Source organism: Coturnix japonica, chromosome 1, assembly GCF_001577835.2.
Source record: "Coturnix japonica isolate 7356 chromosome 1, Coturnix japonica 2.1, whole genome shotgun sequence".
Taxonomy (NCBI): domain Eukaryota; kingdom Metazoa; phylum Chordata; class Aves; order Galliformes; family Phasianidae; genus Coturnix; species Coturnix japonica.
This window is the reverse complement of record NC_029516.1, coordinates 95,298,857-95,318,849: the sequence shown is the minus strand read 5'-3', so window position 1 is coordinate 95,318,849 and position 19,993 is coordinate 95,298,857. Positions and strand designations below refer to the sequence as shown.

Sequence of the window (19,993 nt, the reverse complement as noted above, 5' to 3'; positions counted from 1 at the left end):
AAGCGTCTTTGCAGGATAGATTTATTTATTTATATAATCAATTTCCTGTAGGTATGCTTCTTGGCACTTTGGCTGTATTGCTTCAAGCTGATAGCAAAGATCTGTTGGCTAATGGAAATAGTGATTAAGGGTCTGAATTTTCCTGAGGCTCTAGAGTGATAGTGAAGCAGCTGCTGTTGCAGTCAGTGGAAAGTATGAATAACTCTTGCCGGGGGTTGTATAACCAAAAGAATAATCGGATCGGATCAGAGACTAGGTTAAATCATTGACTTCTGACTATTAAAAATGCTGTTAGCCCATGTGTTCACGCCCCATTACAACATATAATTTAAGGATGCTAAATAGAGCCCACCTATTAGGCGTGGACAGATAAAGCCTTTGCATCAGGAATCAGGTACTTTCCTCCTGAGAAAGGGGTTTGGGTTACCTGTAAGGTATATAATAACTTCAGGCAAACTTTTAGCAAATATTAAAAGCAGTGTTTGTTACCTAAGCTCATAGCAGATGAAGTGCATTAATTGTTGATGGGTTTTTTGAACAGATTGTTTTTTAATTAACTACTTAAAGTGCAGCTATGTCTCTTGTTTCTTCACTGGTGAGCTGCAATAAATAAATAAATAAATTCCAAAATAGAATTTGTGATCATTGCTCCTCTCTAATATCAGTAAGAAGTTTTCATCTCCCCTGCCCCATGAAAGCCAGCCGTTTCAGAAGGAAGGGGAAAACAGAAAATAGAATGAAATCTGGAACCTCATTCAGGGGGTGGTGACACGCTGGAACAGGTTGTCCAGGGAGGTTGTAGATGCCCCATTCCTGGAGGCCAGGCTGGATGTGGCTCTGGGCAGCCTGGTCTGGTGGTTGGTGACCCTGTGCATAGAAGGGGGTTGGAACTGGATGGTCATTGTGGTCCTTTGCAACCCAGGCCATTCTGTGATTCTATGAACCATACTTGTTTTGTATTATTTTTTTTTTTTTCCCAGCAATATTAGTTGAAGCATAAGTTTATAAACAAATACTGTTGCTTTGAATATCCAGGAAATTAAAACAGTTTCGGGAACTATTTTTTAAAGATGATCTTTTTTTTTCCCTTTACACAAAGCAGGTGTGCTCTTTCCATCTGAACAAGGAAAATGACTGCATTCTGAAAGCTCTATTGCTGAGTACTGCAAAAGCTTGCAACACCACTGCTTTTTTTGTTGTTATTGTTACCAGTAGTGTTTCAATAGCAAAATTACCCTGAAGGATCTAGGATTAGGTCAGATGGTTGTATGTATTCTGCTCGTTTTTGAATCTCTCTGTTTCTGTAAATGGCTAAAATACTTCAGCCTTTGTGTGGCTGTTCTGTGCCTGCTGCAATTAAAGAGTTAGTTATGTAGGAAGCTTCACAAACTTGGCAGACAGAGTAAGTCTTTTGGCTGTTAAAAGGCTGTAATCAATATTATTTAGTAAGGTCAGAAATATAATTTATATAATTTATCATACCTTGTTCCATGTCATTAGCTTAACATGCCCGAGAAAGTTACAAAATATTAGACATTAACCTTGGCAAAAATGCATCTGAATTACGATAAAATCCAACCTCTTCTGCGGCTCATTTTCTTCTCTTTATCAGAATACTGAAAAAATGCTTTTGAAACTTCTTGAGTATGCTTAGTGTGTTCTTAGAAACACGATCTCTAATTGCAATTACATTGTTCTTCTGCTACCCACCCAGAATGTTCTTTAAAAATATTTTGAAACCATCTCCCATTCTTCCTTCACTGACTCCAGTGGAAAATTTCATTCTTTAAAGTTTACAGAATACCAGCCTGCTTCTCCACAGCCTTTGTGGTTTTCTAAAGACTCCTGCATCTTGATTGACTCTTGATTTCTTTTCCCTTTTATTTTTCCCTTGTTCATAGAGAACATGGAAGAATGGTCAGAAGATGAATGCAGCAGAATAGAAAACCTCTACCTAGCTTTGATAATATTGCATATTTAAGTTATGCAAATCTTAGTCTTGCTATGAAGAAATAGTCATTAAAAAAGTGCCAGAATGCATTCTGCTTTCGTACAGTGCAGTCCTCACCTTTCCCAACCTTCCTACTCCTTCAAGCAGTAGTTTTGGCATAGCAATTTTGCATTTTTTTAATGGTAATAAATAGTTAATCACAAAGACTTCACTGAATTATTCATAATTATGGTTATATCCTCAGTCAGTATTACATAGCTTGTGTACCTGGCATAAATGAGGGAAGAAAGGAGGAGGAGAAAAAACAGTGGGAAAAGATTTTGGGACAAATCCTGTTTTTACTTGTTGGAAGTAAAGACTTAACACCAAAAGAAAATACACATTCTTGTTGCACTTAAATTAAAGCCAAGGTAATACCTAGATTTAGCTTCACCCTTTAACAATAGTGGTCTTTTAAAGGACTAATTGTTGTACTTACATAAAATTTGGTGCATGAATATGGCTGAATTTTAAATATAAAGTATGTTAAGTGCATCAGGATGGTACTACTTGAATGAATGGAAATGCCCCAAACTCCTGCTTTGCTTTTAGAAGCCACGAAAACCACAGAACTGAAAGTGAGAGTAGAGGGTTACTCCTGCTGACTGCTGTGAGTGGCGTAAGGGAAGTGCTGGTGAGTTAGGCTGCTCGCTGTGGATGCATCCTGGCACTCGGGCTTAACAATTTTGGAGGAGGCCATTCTGTTAACAGTTGCTCTGCACACTGCTGCCCTCATCACTAAAGCAGAGACTTCACATTTGAAGACCCTGAAGTGGGCAAAGTAATAGGGCTGTAGCTATTTATCTGCTGCAGCCTCTGAGGCTGGGTTTGCATTTTATTATTATTATTTGTTTTGTTTTTTGCTTAATAGCAGAGTTTAGTTTCTTAGAAACTATCAGAGAATTGTCATCAGGCTTTTGCAGCATTCCTAGAATTAAGTGTTATGCATGAACAAGCTTCTGCAGCGTTGTCAAACTCTCATCTCATTGTGGCCTGAATCAAGGTTGTCTCTCTAAAAATGTTCTGAACTAGCTTTTATTTAAGTAGCTGATTTTTGTTAATTTAGGAATATTTTAGGGACCATCCTACTGTAGATTACTGCAGAAGTAAATGGAGAAACTTAAGAATCGAACACAGAGGTAACTTGTGCAATATGGGCACTTGAAGAAGTCTCATGACATAGCTGGGACCTGAATTGATGGTGTTCACGGTGTCCCTGAGTCTGGAAATCAGATTACAGCACTGGTATCTGTTTTGGTGTTGGTGGTGAGTTCTTTCCCATGGTTCATTGGTTCTTGAAGTTATTTGTATTAGACCTATTCTCTTAAGTACCTTGGTAAGTACTGAAGCAGAAGGCATATGATGCTTTAAAAAAGGAAAATCTAATATAGCTTCTAAATAAAATTCCAAGGTTATGGAAGAACCAGACTAAATGATAATAATTAGCTTCTGATCTCTTAGTGTCTATTGATCAGTTGGAAAACAGAGATTTAAATCTCTGAATCTGTGACCTCTTTGCTTCCATATTCCCCTTCCATAGAGAAAACCTAAGTTAAAATCCAGAAGCTCTCTGTTTGAGACTTATAGTTTAACTGAGTATCTTAAGTGTACTTGTTCTGTCATTTAATCCTGAAATATTGCCCAAGCAATATTGTGGCAAATCTAAGCTTTAAATAGGAGGTAAAAGATCCCATGTAAGCAGAGCAAAAAGAAAACAAAGAACAGCTGCAAAACTTCACTGCTTCAAAACCATGATGTAATAAGGCCACTTAAAGATACAGCTATCACGGCTTGTGCTAATGCAGCTCAGAAGCACTGGGGTTGTGTCAGTGAAGGAACTCGGGTCCATTTCAGGCCCTTGTGCAGCAGGGCAGCTTTCTGGCAGGAAAACCTGGGGCTTCTGGCACGGGGGAATTGGCAGAGTGCTGGGTGCCAATTATACTGAATGGGGGTCTTGTTCAGCAAGATCAGCTGTGTTCTTTATGAACAGCTGGACGTATCTAGTGGGAGTAAAGGCTGGGAAAACTGAGAAGTTGTCTGCGTGATACCTCGTGAGGGTTTGGGGGGAGAATAGTTCTTAGATCTGTAAATGTAAAAACAAAGTATGACCGTAGGCAAATAGGGGCTTTAAAAGTCTTAACATGGCAACCCAACCAGCTAGTTCTAGTTCTCCAATGTTGAAGTGGATAGTCTTATTTTTAACAGTCTGTTTGTGGGACACCTAAACTTACTACTGAACAGAGAGACTTGATTGTATTTATTTTATTGGTGCCTCATCCATATCAGACAGTGAAGGAATTACTGTAATTGCTACATCCTGCACTTGTGGTGTGATTACAGACAAAAACAGCTTGCAGTGGAGTAATTTAAATAACTTTTCCCAAGTATTACAGTGCATTACTGTGAATTTTTTTTCTCTCTCTCTTTGCCAGAGGAAAAACATACCCTGGGAAGGTTTGTTACTGCAAGCTGATTTATTCTTAATGTAACTAGTAGTTTCTGGTAGAGCCTTAACGCAGACAGATGACTCTCTCTTACAGCTGACAATGCAGCTTCTCTTGTAAATTCATGACTGTCATTTCTTAAGAGAATTTTTTGTTTACCTACCCACATCTTTTTTTTCCCATCACATCTTCACACATTATTGTTTAATCCCTCCCACTTCTGTTTTCGCTGACTCCTATGGTTAGTACTTTGCATTACATATTGTCTAATTTGAAGATTATGTAATTACTTTGTATTTAAATTTGCAAAAACTTTCTAACGTTTAGTTTGCATAACATAGAACTGGATATACTTGTAAGCTTTCTTGTTTAGGTTTGAAATGTCAGCTGAAATTTTCTTGGTTGGCTTTAGAAACAAGCAAGGTACTGCTTTTCTTGGAGGCCATCAAAACGAAGTGACTTTGAGAAATGACCTTTGTGTAAAAATAGTGCTTATGAAACCGTAACTCCTAAAAGAGTATGTATTAATTGCACACAAGCTGATCTTATGAAGTATTAAAGTACATTGGGTTTTTTTTTCCTCATAGCAAAACTGTAAAATAAAGCATTTAATCTCCAAGCTTTTTACAGAAGTAGTGTAATCAAGACATAATTCATCTGGAAAAGTGATAAGCCTTAACTGTTCGCATGGGAAAGATATCTCCATTTCTGTAGTTATTTAAATGCTAAGTATACAATAGCAGTCTTTCCTTTGACTAAGGCTTTATTGTTGCAGTGACTTAATGAAGTTCCTCAGAAATACCTTGGAGAGTGGCAGTCATAGCAGACTAAGAATAGTTTAGGGCAGTGCCCTGGAGGGAGCTCTGTGCCTTTCTTCCTTGGCTCAAGAAAAGACTTCATGGTTGTGATATCCAGAAAAGTGCTCTGGGGAAACTATGAAAGCAGGTAAACAAGAAGTTTTAAAGCAGTATGGAAACCTGAGAAATTATGTACCTGTTCAGTGTCCCATTGAAGTTTCAATGTTGTTTAACCTCCAGGAGGAAATCATTCCTATTTTGATAGAACTCTTTTACTTATATGTGAGGCAAAATATGTTTCTAAAACTGATAAAATGCTTCTAATAAGTTTGAAGGGGAGCTTAATGGGAAGTCCAATGAAGCCTGCCTGAAGCAAGGGCTGCAAAGCTTGCATGGAAACGAAATTTGTAAGTCAAACTCAAGCAGTGAGAAATGTGAGCAGTGCTACATCAGACTGTCTGGGCAAGGAAGAACTGGGTAATCGATTGTCCTATTAAGCAGGAAGGAATGTCTGGCAAGAGAAACCAACCTGTTGCACAGCCGGAGCAACGCACATATAAATGTGAAACTTGATTACATATAATTTCATTCTACCCAGAGCTTATCTGCATACAAAACAGAACTTCATTCCCTTAAATTTCTTAATGAAAATGAGAGGAGGTGAGGGTCCTGAGAACTCCTTTGAAGGCTCATTTGTTTAAGTAGTATCATCCTGACTCAGACTCGATCAGAGTAGACAGAATTTTGCCCAAGTACTGAAGACAGCCCCACTGTGTTGACCTGACACCAGAAGGGATTTTAGAAACGAGTCTGGCAAGTAGTTTCAGGAAACTTGTAATTATTTTATGGTTCCTTTATGTAAACGAATTCTTGGTAATGTTTTGATTTCCAAAAAAAGAACAGACTTACAATAGAGTCACAGGTATTCCTTACAAAAAAAATAATATATATAGCCACCATCCTGTTTCCTAGTGCGTCTCTGACTGAAGTTCTAGTAAATGGGATTACACAGGAAATGAAGTAGAAAAGCGTGTATATAGTTTTCTTCGTTTTATTTCTGAGGAAGAACAAGCATTTAGATTTGCTTTTGTAGTTGTTGTTTGTTGGTTGTTGTTTTTTGTCAAATTGTTGCCTCCTGCCCCTCAATCATTTCCAGTTTCTTGAGGTATAAGTCTCAGGATTTGGTTGAGAATTTTTTTCAGAGATGATGCTCCTCTTAAGGGCCCACAAAAATTTAACTTCAAGTGCAACATCATCTTCATCTAAATCTTGAATGAGGCCAGTGTTAGTAATTCTGTAAAGAAGCAAGAATTATTAATGGGCAAACTTTAATTCCTCTAATGGTGTTCTGTAGATTTAAGGTTCAAATTGATGACTATTATTTTTTCCCTCTCTCATCTATATACTGACAGAGGATAATGTGTCCTGCTGTTTAAACATGGTAGCCCTTGTTGAGCTAATGGAGAGGACATCAGATCTGCCTATAGCCCTGGTTGTCTTTGAGGGTTATTTTTTGCTGCAACTTATCAGTCTTTAGCATCTGAGGTTGCTATGAAATCAGCTGTCAGCCTGTCCTTATAGTTTTACCTTCAGTTGTATTAAATAGTTAAATCCTTATTTGTTGGTAGTTTCAGAGTCCTTCCCTGCCCCCATAATTTTGTTGGCAACATCTAAATAGTATAAAACCCTATTAAGAGGAGCTTACAGATAAGGACTTGATCCTCCTTTCGTTTGGGAAAGTGGCGATGTTATGGCATTAACTTCAACTGGGAACAGAATCAAGACATAAAATAGCGATGTCAGGATCAGGACAGGCAAGAGAGGATAAAATGTACTATTAAAGGATGTACTAAGTCTGGTTATATGTCTAAGTAGAACTGCGTGTAAGCCTCGAGTAACATTTTGAGAACGAGTGTGTGCATGTTTATCATGATAGCAGTCATCCTGGGTGTAGGAGTGCTTGAGTTAACAAAAATGTGTTTTATAGCATGAACTTATTAAAGGAATGCTGTTTGCTCTTAAAGAGAGAGTCTCAAAGACCTACAGTTTAAAAACTAGACAATGAATCTATAGTACTTTACATCTTGTACAGACTTTGTGAAATGTTTTCCAGGAAAATAGAGTACAGTATGCATGAATCACATGGAAAACCCAGTGGAATGAGTTAGTCAGATGAGTGACCAGTCTACACCTTCTGCTATCAGGAAATAGTGCAACTTTCCATGATTTTACACAAACCATGGAAATACGTAAATAAGAAATGTTATTGCTAGAATAGCAAGTGATCGCAAATGAGCTCTTTGACTCTCATGCAGCATTTCTAAAAATGCTTATTTTGAAACAAGTGAGAAATGTAGTATCAGGTAAAAGGTGTAGATAATTTGGGGAAATCTTCAAGTTTTTATGGTGTTCAGAGGATTTTCTTGCTTGCTTTCCTGAACTTTCCTCCTCTGCTTGCGTTTCTCTGTGGGCATAGTTTAAGATGGGAGCCTGTTTTGTTTGAGCAAATCCTACCATAGTTCTTGTGACTGCACCAGCTGATTCCAAAGCCTGGTGGGGGCTATTGGTGCTTGGAGTTACTGACATCTTTGCACAGATGTGAAGCTGTGAATGTTGACTGTCAAGTCTCAGATCCTGCTGTTATTTTCAAAGATGACTGCATTTAATCTTTCTAATATGAAAGCTTTTAAAATAAAAACTTGTTAGCAATGCAAGGTAACATTGCATTAACACTGAAAAAGATATCCTCCTTGTCTCTGTATATAGAGCCAATCTTGAACCCATAACTGTACTTCTCTGCCTATCAGGATTCTTTTTCTCCCTGATTCTGGTACACTTTTACTGGATAGTTAATTATTTCTGTCCTTAGCATGTGTGCTCTTCTTGGCTTTACTAAAGAGCATACACTTTCCAGGTTACAAGTCAGGATGTAGTCCTTATAAATCATCTGAGGTATGTGCTATCTTTAGCCTCAGTTCATTTCTAAATTTTGCTCTGAAAAATCTCTGGAAATTCAACAGAAAATGAAGATTTTCCTATGGTAATTTGTGTTTTGTCCTCCCTCTACCCCCCCCCCCCCCCCCTTCTTTGAAGGTCCTAAAGCTTGCAGATTCCTTTATACACTAAGCATATTGCACAGACTGAGAACAATCGTCTGTTTTAACTCTGCATGTGTGTTCCTGAGAGCCACCTTCTAAAACACTGAATTCTCCCTTTTTTATGTATGGCAGCACACACTGGTATTTGTTCTAGCTTGTCTGGAGGCTCACAAAACCTGACTGGCTGTCTAATGCCAGAGTATCTTGCAATTGGGTTTTGCATGCCTTTTTCTTGATCATCTTCCTGCTCTGTCCCATCAGTATTTTCGCACAACTATTTTTAATCACTGTATTCTGTACTTTAAGTCTTTATCCCTGTGCCTTGATTGCAGAGATACTCAAGACAATCTTCTTTTCTTTGTCTGATGACATTGAAAAAAACTCTCCCTATCTCTGTAAGGTACATTTGACTTCTGGATTTATCCATATGTGGAGGAACTTGGAAGGAGGAGGGGAGGGAAAGAGAATGGGTTGCTTATTATGGACTTTCAGAGTTTCTTTTGAAGGACTAATTAATGTCCCAAGGAGATTGTTCAGAGATAGATACAGGGTTACAGGCCCTTATTGAATATTCCTCAGAAATTCCCAGCCTTTTAAGGTGGTATTTATAATGATTGTTTTCTGCTTTCCAGGTGAAAAAGCTCTGTGGACTTGCTGACGTATTTCCTAGGTGTACAGCAGTCACAAGTATTTCTTGCTCTTCTACCAAAGAGACAGAATTTATTCCAGACTGGACTATTTGTAGCTCCAAAGTACTGGATAGCTTTAAGGTGTAGGTGAGCAAGTTGGAATTTTAGTGCTGATCAGGAGAACATTGTTTCATGGTCATGCAGTTCAGGTTAATACGTTCACTCAGTAAGCATCATTCCTTGAACAAAGGGGAAGGACTTGTTCCATGTTTTTATGTAGGAAGATGTGTTCTCAGCCAACTTACTCAAGACCACTTTGATGCTGGTTCTGCACAGGTGTTAGGCCATTTGAATAGCTGGCTTGTATAATCAATCCATGTATACCAACAGTGCAATGGAGGTCTTATTTACTCATTCTCATTTTGCCTGCTATTTATTTAAAAATATTTTTTGCAGTGGAACAAACATAATTGAACAGAAGTTGTTTATCTCTTCTAGAGTCCCTGGAGGTGCTCAAGGCCAGGTTGGATGGGGCCCTGGGCAGCCTGGTCTAGTATTAGATATGGAGGTTGGTGGCCCTGCCTGTGGTAGGGGGGTTGGAGCTTCATGATCCTTGAGGTCCCTTCCAACTCAAGCCATTCTATGATTCTATGAGTACTTGCAGTATATAAGATTCTAAAATACCTCATTCAGAAGTCCACTGTTCTGTTCAGTCACTGCAATTTTCTGTATTTTGAATGCTACTTCTCAGCACTTCAAAGTCATTTTTCCAAGTGGAATGATATTTTTAATATGAATGGGAGAATAGTTGTCAGTAAATATACTGTATGACAGACGTCTATTTCCATCAGAATACTTGAATGAGAGCAAAATTGCAATCCATCTACTGTGGGTTGTTTGAGTAAATTCATTGCAGGAGTAAAAATAGGTTACAAAGAGCTTTTAAATTTTGAATTATAGTTGCTATATTAAAAATATCTCTAGAAGAGTGTAGTTGGTTACTCAAATATTCTCTTGTGGAATTTCCAAATTACCACTTTTATGTTACCAGTCAGTGAACAGGAATTTAATGTTTAATGCTTGGAAATGGAAGTGTAAGTCATGGATTTTTCCAAGGAAGGATTAAGTGCACTGTGTAGGTATTTTTCTCATGGTTGGCTGGAAAACCGTCACACGTTTGATCTGTAAATAGCCCTTCTTTGATAGAGCACAGCTCTTTATATTCTGTTTGAACATAGCAGACTATGCAATGTAAGAATGACAATTAGTGCATTTTAAGCTCCTAGTAAATATATATATATATATATATATATATATAAGTCTGTTCAGTAAAAACAAAAAAAAAAACAAAAAAAAAAACAAAAAACCCAACACTTTTCTTCTTGGCAATGCTTTTGGAATCTGTAACTAAAAGAAATAATCAGTGGTTTATTTGCATTTTTGGTTTTTTTTTTATACATCAGTCATTGTAATGTGCATAGGTTCTGTGTGCAGACAAATGGCTGAATTCAGCACTTGGCTTTGTAGAGACCTCACTGACATCCGTAGTGATGCACAGTTGTGGTCAGAATCTTGGATGCCTTCTGCTGAAAGGACAGGATCCTTGTTGTGACGCTACTGCTGTAGGTGATGGACATGCAGCTTCAGGGCGTAATCTGTAGTTTCAGTCTTCTTAATGGAATTATGAGCATCTGTTTGAACTAATTTGAGCAGGTTTTCTTCTTTATTTTCCTTTTGAAACAATAGAAATAGATGCAGATAGCCTTCTGCCAAGTTTTTTCCTTCTATTATGTAAAAAGTTATTGAATTAAGATCAAGAAAAGCAGTAGGCTGACAGATTCTGAAGCCAGTGTAGATTGCAATTCACATGTATTTGAAAGCTAAGAAATTTTAAGTAAAGGGAAAAGAAATAGTGGTAGCTGTAAAGAATTATTGATTAGACAAAACTTTATTATGGGTTTTGGTGTCTCCTGAGGAGATACCAAACAAAAGCACTCTATAAAGTAATGAGACCACAGGCAAACCAGAATGCTACTTCAGCAAATGGCGTTGAAGAATAATAATAGCTCTTGAAGATTTTGAGTCAGCTGTGCTCTATCCATGAGGGGGAGTACATATAATGAGATTGGTGTATTATCTCTGGATGTAAGACTATACCCAAATTCTCAAATGTCCACAAGAATAGTGCTAAGAAACACCACAGATTGAGTATAGGTAGCACCTTGCTGTGTAGCAGAATAGGAAAATAAACAAAATTCTTCTTGCAGCAATGGACCAGGCTGCCTTTTTTTTTTTTCTTACTTCCATGAACTTTGAGGAGTGTGTTGGTTTTGGAAGAATTTCCAGGCTGCAGAATTCCTAGTTGTTGGTTTGTTTTCTCAAATAAGAAAATATAGATAGAACTGATGATAAAATGCTGTTGTTGAACCCTCCATAGTGAACTGATTTCATTTCCCAAATGTGATAATGGAAGTTTCATTGCAGCTCAAAAATTTCAGTTCTGTTTGAGTTTAATCAGATTAGAACGACTGGGTTTTCCTTTCCCCTACCAGATATCACTTGTTTTGAAATTTTCACTTAGTATGTTGTAGGTTATGTCATATTTTACTGCATTCTGAAATTGAAGAGTAAGGTTAATGGTTTAAGTCCTGCTGAAACAAAGATTAGCGTGCTACTAGCAACTTCCAAAGTCATCAGCTGAAATGATAGCTGGCTTCAGAGTTCAGAGTTTTCTTGCGTTAAATAACTTTGGAACTCAATCTAAGATGTTGATGGGAAATAGTAATCATAGAAATCATTGTGGATAGATTCAGAAACCTCTGAAACACTATCTGGCTGTGCCAGAACAGATTTGAAAACTAGATTTAGCTTAGATTGCTCAAAAAAGTAGTTAGGCTTCTTAAACTGATTTATGTGGATCTTTAACATGCAATGATTCATGCTTTATAATCATAGAAACGTAGAATGGTTTGAGTTGGAAGGGACCTTTAAGATCATCTAGTTCCAACCCCCTGTTATAGGCAGGAACAAAGTCCAGGTTGCTTACAGCACCATCCAGCCTGACCTTGAATTCTTCCAAGGAGGGGGCATTCACAACCTCACTAGGCAACCTGTTCCAGTGTCTCATGGTAACTTTTGATTTCAATGTTGAGTAGGGAGAATAGATAAGTAGATGATGACACAAATAAGAATAACATATCAATTTTTTGTCTTTTTTTTTTTTTTCTTCAAATTGTCTTCTATGATCATCTCTGTTATATTGAACACACAATGTGAGATAAAAGTATCTTAGAATCTTCGGTTTGTTTTAGAATATTTTCAGTTTATATGGTGGCATTATTGTCCTTGTTATCACAGAGTCATGGGGTAAGAAGGGACCTCTGGAGACCACTGAGTCCAATCCCTGCTAAAGCAGGTTCCCTACAGCAGGTTGCACAGGAAAGCATACAGGTAGGTTTTGAATATCTCCAGAGAAGGAGACTCCACCACCTCTCTGGACAGCCTGTTCCAGTGCTCTGCCACCCTCACATTAAAGTTTTTCCTCATGTTTAAATGGAACTTACTATGTTTTAGTTTGTGTCCACTGCCCCTTGTACTTTTGCTGGACACCCTCGAAGAAGGCCTGCCTCCATCTGCTTGATTCCCATCTTCTAGATATTTGTGAGTGTTTGTAAGGTGCCCTCTCAGCCTTCTCTTCTCCATGCTGAACAGGCCAAGCTCTCTCAGCCTTCCCTCGTAAGGAAAATGTTCCAGGCCCTCATCGTCTTTGAGGCCTTCCACTGGACTCTCTCTAGGAGATCCCTGTATTTCTGTTCAAGATGGGGAGCCCAGAACTGGACACAGAACTCCAGAAGTGGCCTCACCAGAGCAGAGCATCGGGAAACTACCACCTCCCTCAACCTACTGGCCACACTCTTTTTAATGCACTCCAGGATATATCATTGGCCTTCTTGGCCACAAGTGAACGTGTGATGATCAGTGTGTGTCATAATACTAGAGAGCCAGACACATATATTTTTTTTCCTGAAATGGTATTATAAAGAATGAAGTGCTGATAGGAAGATTTTATTCTCTTGAATGTGTTACTCACAGGAAAAAAAAAAAACAAAAAACCATCAACTCTTAAAAAGACAGCCTTTGGTATTTAATTTTTTTTAGATACCAGTGTGTAAGGCCAGTACCAAAGTTTCCTTAATGCCCCTCAGCTCACTGTGTTGCATGAGCAACGTGCAGAGGCAGTGTTGCAGCACTCCAGCTGTGGTAACTGTTAGAGTATGCGTGATGTGTGAAGAATGTGTGATTCCAACAGTAAGCATGTGCCCTGTCCCCTGGACTTCTCCCTCTACTGAATCTAACTTATAAATAACTTTACAGCTGTTTGTTCTTTACAAAGCAAAGTGTTCATCTTCAGAAGGTGCCCCCTCACTTGAAATAATTGAGAGGCCATTTTTGTTATAGTAGCTGATTCATATAACTTGTCTGTCTCCTACTTTCTCCAATTGTTTCATCTTGTAGATCCACCTATCTGTTAATTACTTTCTAGATTATTATTTTTTCTCACACTAGTATTCAAATAAATAACCTTGAGTCAGTCTGTTGGTGGCTTTTCCCAGTTACTGTGGCTTCCTTTACTTCATAGTTGCCTAGTGCTTATGATATAGCACTTTATGATGGGGGAAGGGAGGGCCCTTTTCTTTTTCAATAGCTTCCTACTGCTGTAAATAGTTTACAGATACTTTTTCTATAGTATACAAACTTGATTTAATAATACACTTTGTTTTAAAAGTCCATGTTCTTTTTCAGCTGAAATTCTCCAAAGATCATCTATATTTATTTCCTTTTTCTTGCTTTTTTTTTTTTCTTTCCAGTTTCTGCTCTGAGGAAAAGATTTATATAGATAACCTACATTTATAGAAGCCCTTAAAAAGCTTAAGGAAAAACAGATGAGTTGTGTAAGGATTTCCTGCCCTTCCCTTTCCATAGTTGGCTTCAACTTGTGTGACACGTGCACTGATTCCATGAGTTAGATTGTATTGTCTCTGTTACTTTTTCTTCCCCTTTTCTACTTAAATATAAATAAATCAGCAATCCAACTGTATCTGACTGTGAGAATACTCATATTGCCATTTGTCTTAGTTAAAGATTCATAGTGGTTTTTAACTTCTGATGGAATGATTTTTTTTCTTGCATCTCCTTTTCTCCAAACATGAGCTGAATTGAACAGTCTTTTCCAGACATTTTCATTCATTTTTAAGCAACAGCTTATCTTTATGAAGGTTGATATTGATAGTTTGAAATCAAACTTTCTCCTGTTTGGGGGCTGCCCCCCACCAGCTCAGGCTGCCCAGGGCCCCATCCAACCTGGCCTTGAGTGCCTCCTCCAGGGATGGGGTACCACAACTTTTCTGGGCAGCTGTGCCAGTGCCTCACCGCCCTCTGTGGAAAGGATTTCTTTCAATGGTCAACCTAAATTTTGCCTCTTTTAGTTCAAAGCTTATCCCACTTTTCCTATTAGATACATACCATACAAAAATTTGGTCCCCCTTCTGCTTATAAGCTCCCTCCAAGTATTGGAACTTAACATCTTTAAACATGGTCGCTCACTCTTCTGTTGTGTCTTCCATTTAAAAGAAGACAAGCTTTTCCCAGAACAGCTAAGTCAAAAGCAGAGGTGATGTTACACTCAGAGAAGTGGCTTTTAGCCTTGTCTATCTGCAGTAAATCTACTCTGACATGCCAAATGTGGTACTGATACTTGTGCTGGATTAGTGTTCTGTGACAAGTATTCAAGCATTATTTCTGAGAAGCTGTTTTTTTTTCTGTCTGAAAATACTGTGCAGTTCAGAGTTCTGTGGCCATTTAATACTTTTTTTTAAGGCTTTCCCATATGGTGCTTAGCATAACTTGTACTGAAGACAAAGGGGTTTTTCCCTTACGTACCGTACTATGTGGTATGATATAGATGCCATAATGGATGCTTAAATTTTGAAGCTGCACAAATTTTTGTCTCTACTCTTATGCCTGGAAATTGTGACTAAAATGCTTATTCACATATGAAATAGTGAAGGGTCATGTGTTTGCTGTTCCACATTATAAACAAAGTTAATGAGAGGAGCTGATGATGAGTCTTAGCTCCATGCTTCATGCCTCTTTTTCCATTTTGTCACTGTGTGGGTGTTACCTTGTCTTAATGCACTTCACATAGCTCCGTGCAATTTGGAAAACCAGTCTGTGTACTTGCATTGCTCTGCACTCTGTGATTTCTGTATATATATATTTGCAAATAATTTTTGCAGCTTATAATACTGATTATTTCAAGGTTTTTGAGCATTCCTCTACTAACACGCTACTCAATGTATATACTTACTTGCTTGTAATATCTTTCTGATAACATCACAAATGAGTAAAACAAGTACAGCTTTGTGGGAAAACTTCAGGTTTTTTTTAATCACAAAGCAGAAGAAACTGTCCGTAATTAGTTGTATGATAATTCTGACTCCTTCTTTTTCCATGCCTTTCTTATATATTCCATTTGATTCTGATCTGGATTTGCCTTGTTTAGCTGTGTCAAGGACTGAGTTAGTGCCTGATTGCATAAGTAGGTGTGCGGCCATTTTGGTGTTCTGAATTAGACATCACGGTTGTCAGACTGCAGCGTTCAGCCTCGAGTAAGGATTTTGGAGAGGAATATAGACAAACATGATTGATCTGTCAGTTGTTTTTACTTGATAATAAATGCTGTTGGATTTGCAAAAAGAAATCACATGCACTTTTCCTTTTGGTCTTCATGTGTGGAGAATTTTTTGTTTAGTGGGAAGTGGGGTTAGTAGATATATTTTTTTTGTTGTTGTTGTTTTTGCTGTTATTTTTGGATAGCACTGAGGATGGTACAGATGTCATAAGGCAAGTGACTTAACTCACTACCCTCAGTCCTGGTTTTTTGGGTGGGCCAGCTGACACTTGATGAGCAAGAGAAGCCACAGTAATTTTCCAAACAAAACCATAACAAAAGATCAAGCGAACAACACAAAGAGCTGCCCCAGAAAAACAACCTATTTCTCAAGTTCTAGGAGCAAGGAAATGAAAGTTTCCTGACCATGGAGAATGTTACCATTTCCTCCCTGCTCTGTTAGTTTGAAGAACACGTTTAGAGGGAGCTGAAAAAATCCGCTGTTGAGAACACATACTCAGTGATTGTTTCAGTTTAGATTACTGCTAAATTCTAGAAAGGAATGTTTATCAGCTTTTCACATTCTGTTGTACACAGATATGCAGCTTTCCTATTTTTAAATTGCAGAGCAATATAGGTGAGGTCTCTAGAACAACTTCTGACCCTAGACTTTTCTGTGTAGGAAGTTGTTTATTGTTTACTGTCTGCTCCTCTTTCTCCTTTCCCAACTACTAGGAAGATGAAACAAGTATGATTATTCATTCCAGGTAACTGTAGGATGTTTATCCCTGCCCTAAATAAGGGTGAAGGCAAGATAATTAACGTGAAGACAGGAATAGAAACTGTATGTTGATAGCAGAGGATCAGCAAGTATATATAGTGGGAGTACAGGGACTCCAAAAGGAGCAGCCGCCAAGGGTAATTGAAGTATGCCAGTGATGAGGGAAAAGTGTGGTCTGCATTCTGATTTATAGTCTATAAGGTGATTGTTTTGTTCACTTAGTTACCAACATATTTCTTTTAATTTTCTTTCTTAGGTTGTTGGCTTTGATGTACATATCAGCGGCAACCAGTCATTTTTGTGACTTGCCTTTTTTCTACATCTTTGCTCTCATTTCCTCCTCTTACCTATTTTATTGCAAGTGGAGATTAAATTACAGAACTAATTATGACATTCAATCATTGTTTTTCCTTTCCCTCAGAAAACAAGCCCAAAAACGAACTGTCAAATTTCTCTGCCTGGAAAGTGCTAGTAATGGAGCATCTGTCAGGAGCTATTGAGGTTAAGGAATATTTTAGTGAGTTTCTCCTCTGCAGTTTGTAGAGACAGAGCTCAAATATGAAGGATTAAGCTCCAAAATCCATTCCCTTTAATGGAAAGGTGAACTGTGATGCCAACTGTGCTTGTCACTTCACCTTAATCTTATTTATTTCATTTCTCATCGTTGAGTACAGCAGCATTCAGTTGTGCCAGTGAAATATCAAATATTTTATTTGTTACTTGGATGAAGGTATATATCTTTAAGCAGGTGATCTTACCCGTGTTCTCTTTTCTGTATTGTAGTCGTGAGGTCAGTAGGGAGTCTCAGAGAACACAAAGCAGCAAGCTCTCTGAAGATGAGGGAGGGAAAAAAATACTACCCTGATAGCATCAGAATCATAAATCCCCATGCGCTGACAGTCTTGCAGTGTTCTTGTTCCAGGTAATTTATTAGTATGTGGGTTTAGCAAATGTTAAAGAACGTGAGCAACACAGAAGAAACATTGCAACACTGTCAGGGTTTTGTAATGGTGGTTTTGTAACTTGGACTCTTGGCTTTTAGTAGGCTCACAACTTAGTGTGTTAGCCCTATTTTAAATTATGAGGTTAGATGTGAAAAAATGGCTGTAGGAAGACTTGTGCCTTACCCTCAGTATCGTGTAGATGATCTTGGGTGTAGCAGTCTGTTTGCTTGTGGGGTTTTCGTTTTTTTAATTCTTCATGAGATTTGGACTCAGATGTAAGTCTGGAATTACAAAGGGTTGTACATACCTAGAATCTACCTGTTCTACTTGAAGCTGAGTCCATGATAGGACTTCTTCAGAACTTTAACCACTGAACTGCTAGGAGGCTTTCATACACTTTGCTATAAAGGTCTGCAGTGAGTTTCCTGGAGGCTTCCTTCGGTTGAGCAGCTTGAAAACTCCAATGTTGGTCCAACGAGGTTCTTCCAAAGCAGCATCCTTTCTACCTATCACCCACAAAATACACTCACCTAGGTAGCCTCAGAGTATGCCAAATGACTCTGACTCCACATCAGGTTACACAGGGACCTTTTTTATTTACTTATCAGTAGCAAGAGCATTCACCTCAGGATGTGGAAAACCTATTTTTGGTTTCCTTGTATGCCCAAATGATTCATGGCCATCTTTTCCAGTTGAGCGTCTAGACCACTGGTCTATGGAGTCATGCTTGGTGCTTCCTCTTGCGAAGTCTTTAGGACAGTTGATGACCTAATTCCAGAGCAAGGGCAGGATTCAAGAAATACTCTGCATGATTTTCTGTGTTACCTCAGGTAGTTTACACCTTGGTATGGTGGCTCCTTATGAATTTTAACGTATCTGCATTTCTGGGTACAGGTGTGGTGATTTTGGGAACTCAAACCAGTTTTCAGTGTACGTGTGCCATGTCCAAATCTCAGAATGGTTGGTTCGCAGGTTAGACACTGCATCCCATCTTCTAGTGACCTTTGAGAAAGAGCTGTTTATTCTTCTCCTCTTTCTGTCTGTCAGGCAGCCTGTATGTTAGGAGCTCAGGATCCTTGTTATCTATTACTTTATTCTAGGATTTGAGTTTAATCTCACTGATGGCATTTATTCTAAATGTTGCATTGTTCTTCTGAACTCCTCTTTCTGGAGCTGAGCTTGTTTTAAACTATGGATTTCTAAGGAAGCCCACTACCTTTCACACTAAGGTAGCTTATATGCCAGCTAATATGCAGTAGCAGATAATTTGACTGCAAAGCAGGGGTTTTGGCCTATGACACAGTAACCATCTTTAGCCTCAAGCAAGTAAGTAAAGCTTGAGGATGTCAAGAAGGCTATTTGTGTGAATAATTATGCATTATTAAATGTGTATGAAATAAGGTCTAAAATTAACAACTGCTTATTGTTTGCAAGTATTTTATGAAAATACATGATTCTGTGATAACCTCATTTTCTAGTCAAATGAACTAAATGCACTTAAATTTGACTTCCTTACAAATTTTGACCTAAATCTACGTGGGAAGGTTCCAAACAGTTTGTAAAAGCTTCAGTTTAAATGTAATGAAGTAGTTCAAAATTATAATGATTTTTTTTTACATATAGGTTGTTCTTGCTGCTTCTTGTGAAACATTCTGAAGTCAGGATACAAATTCATAAACCAGTAAATGTTCAGGAACTTTAGTTTCATAGCTCATTATTGCCATGATGTAGCTCAGATTGTCTTTTAAAAGCCTGTCAGTAGGTTTCTGATGAAGCTTTTAGTTTAAAAGAATTCATTTTATGGGGCTCAGACTGAGTTTTTATTAAAGTGGGAATGGAAACTAATCCAGCCAGTTACACTGGAGAAAGCTTCAAAATGAATTCTCATTGTAAAGGGAAAAAGTATTTTCCCAAATGAACCCCTCCTAATCTCTAAGTTTCAGCCTGTGTATTTTTTCCAAAATTTACTAAAAGCTACTGACCTGAGGGATTTGTTTTCCATTCCGAAGTCTTGAAATTTTCCTCCTGGCTAATTACAGCCTATTACTCTAGACTTTGGTCCTTTAGCAGTAACATTTTCCATCTTAAGATGGGTTGTCCCATTCCAATGAAGAGCATGTTGTCTGAGCGCTGAATGGAATTACTACCAGTGGAAACTATGCTGCAAGAGGCTTGATAAAGCAGCTGCTGTGCAAACCTCAGCTGCTTTTTCCATCCTCCCGAGCGCTGGTAATTAGCATAGGGAAGCTGACTAATGTGCTGACGTCACTTCTTTCCAGTAGAAGCTTACATTTTGTTCCTGACTGCCTCAAAGCATGCAGGACTTTGTTCAGGAATTCACTGTCACATACAGGATGCTCTGAAACCTTTGCTTTGCTTTTTTTTTTTTTTTTTCCCCTTCGGAGGGGCTGGACTTGTTTCCCTTATAAACGCTGCCTGCAGAACCAGCAGCTCCCTTAAAAGTAATTGGTTTCTGCTGAACAGCAGGTATCGCTTCAGCAAAGCGCAAAATGCATTTTAGAAATTTTAACTACAGCTTTAGTTCCCTGATTGCCTGCATGGCAGATAGCGATGTCTTCAATCAAGCAGAGACAAGGGTATGCTTTCTCTTTTGCTTTATTTATCTGGACTACCAGAGTG

The 19,993-nt window shown here is 38.2% G+C and overlaps 1 protein-coding gene across 3 annotated transcripts in view; it reads left to right on the top strand.

Annotated features, from left to right (window-relative positions):
• The window catches only part of RCAN1 (regulator of calcineurin 1), a 39,066-nt gene that overhangs the window by 10,681 nt on the left and 8,392 nt on the right, over positions 1-19,993 (top strand). Inside the window, exon 1 of one of the 3 annotated variants that reach the window (XM_015882082.2) lies at positions 19,667-19,950. The exons of the other annotated variants lie outside the window; for them this stretch is intronic. Within the exon in view, the coding sequence (XP_015737568.1) occupies positions 19,864-19,950 (87 nt within the window). The 5' untranslated portion in view covers positions 19,667-19,863. Of the gene's footprint in view, positions 1-19,666; positions 19,951-19,993 lie in introns of those variants that run through there. 3 annotated transcript variants of the gene reach the window in all.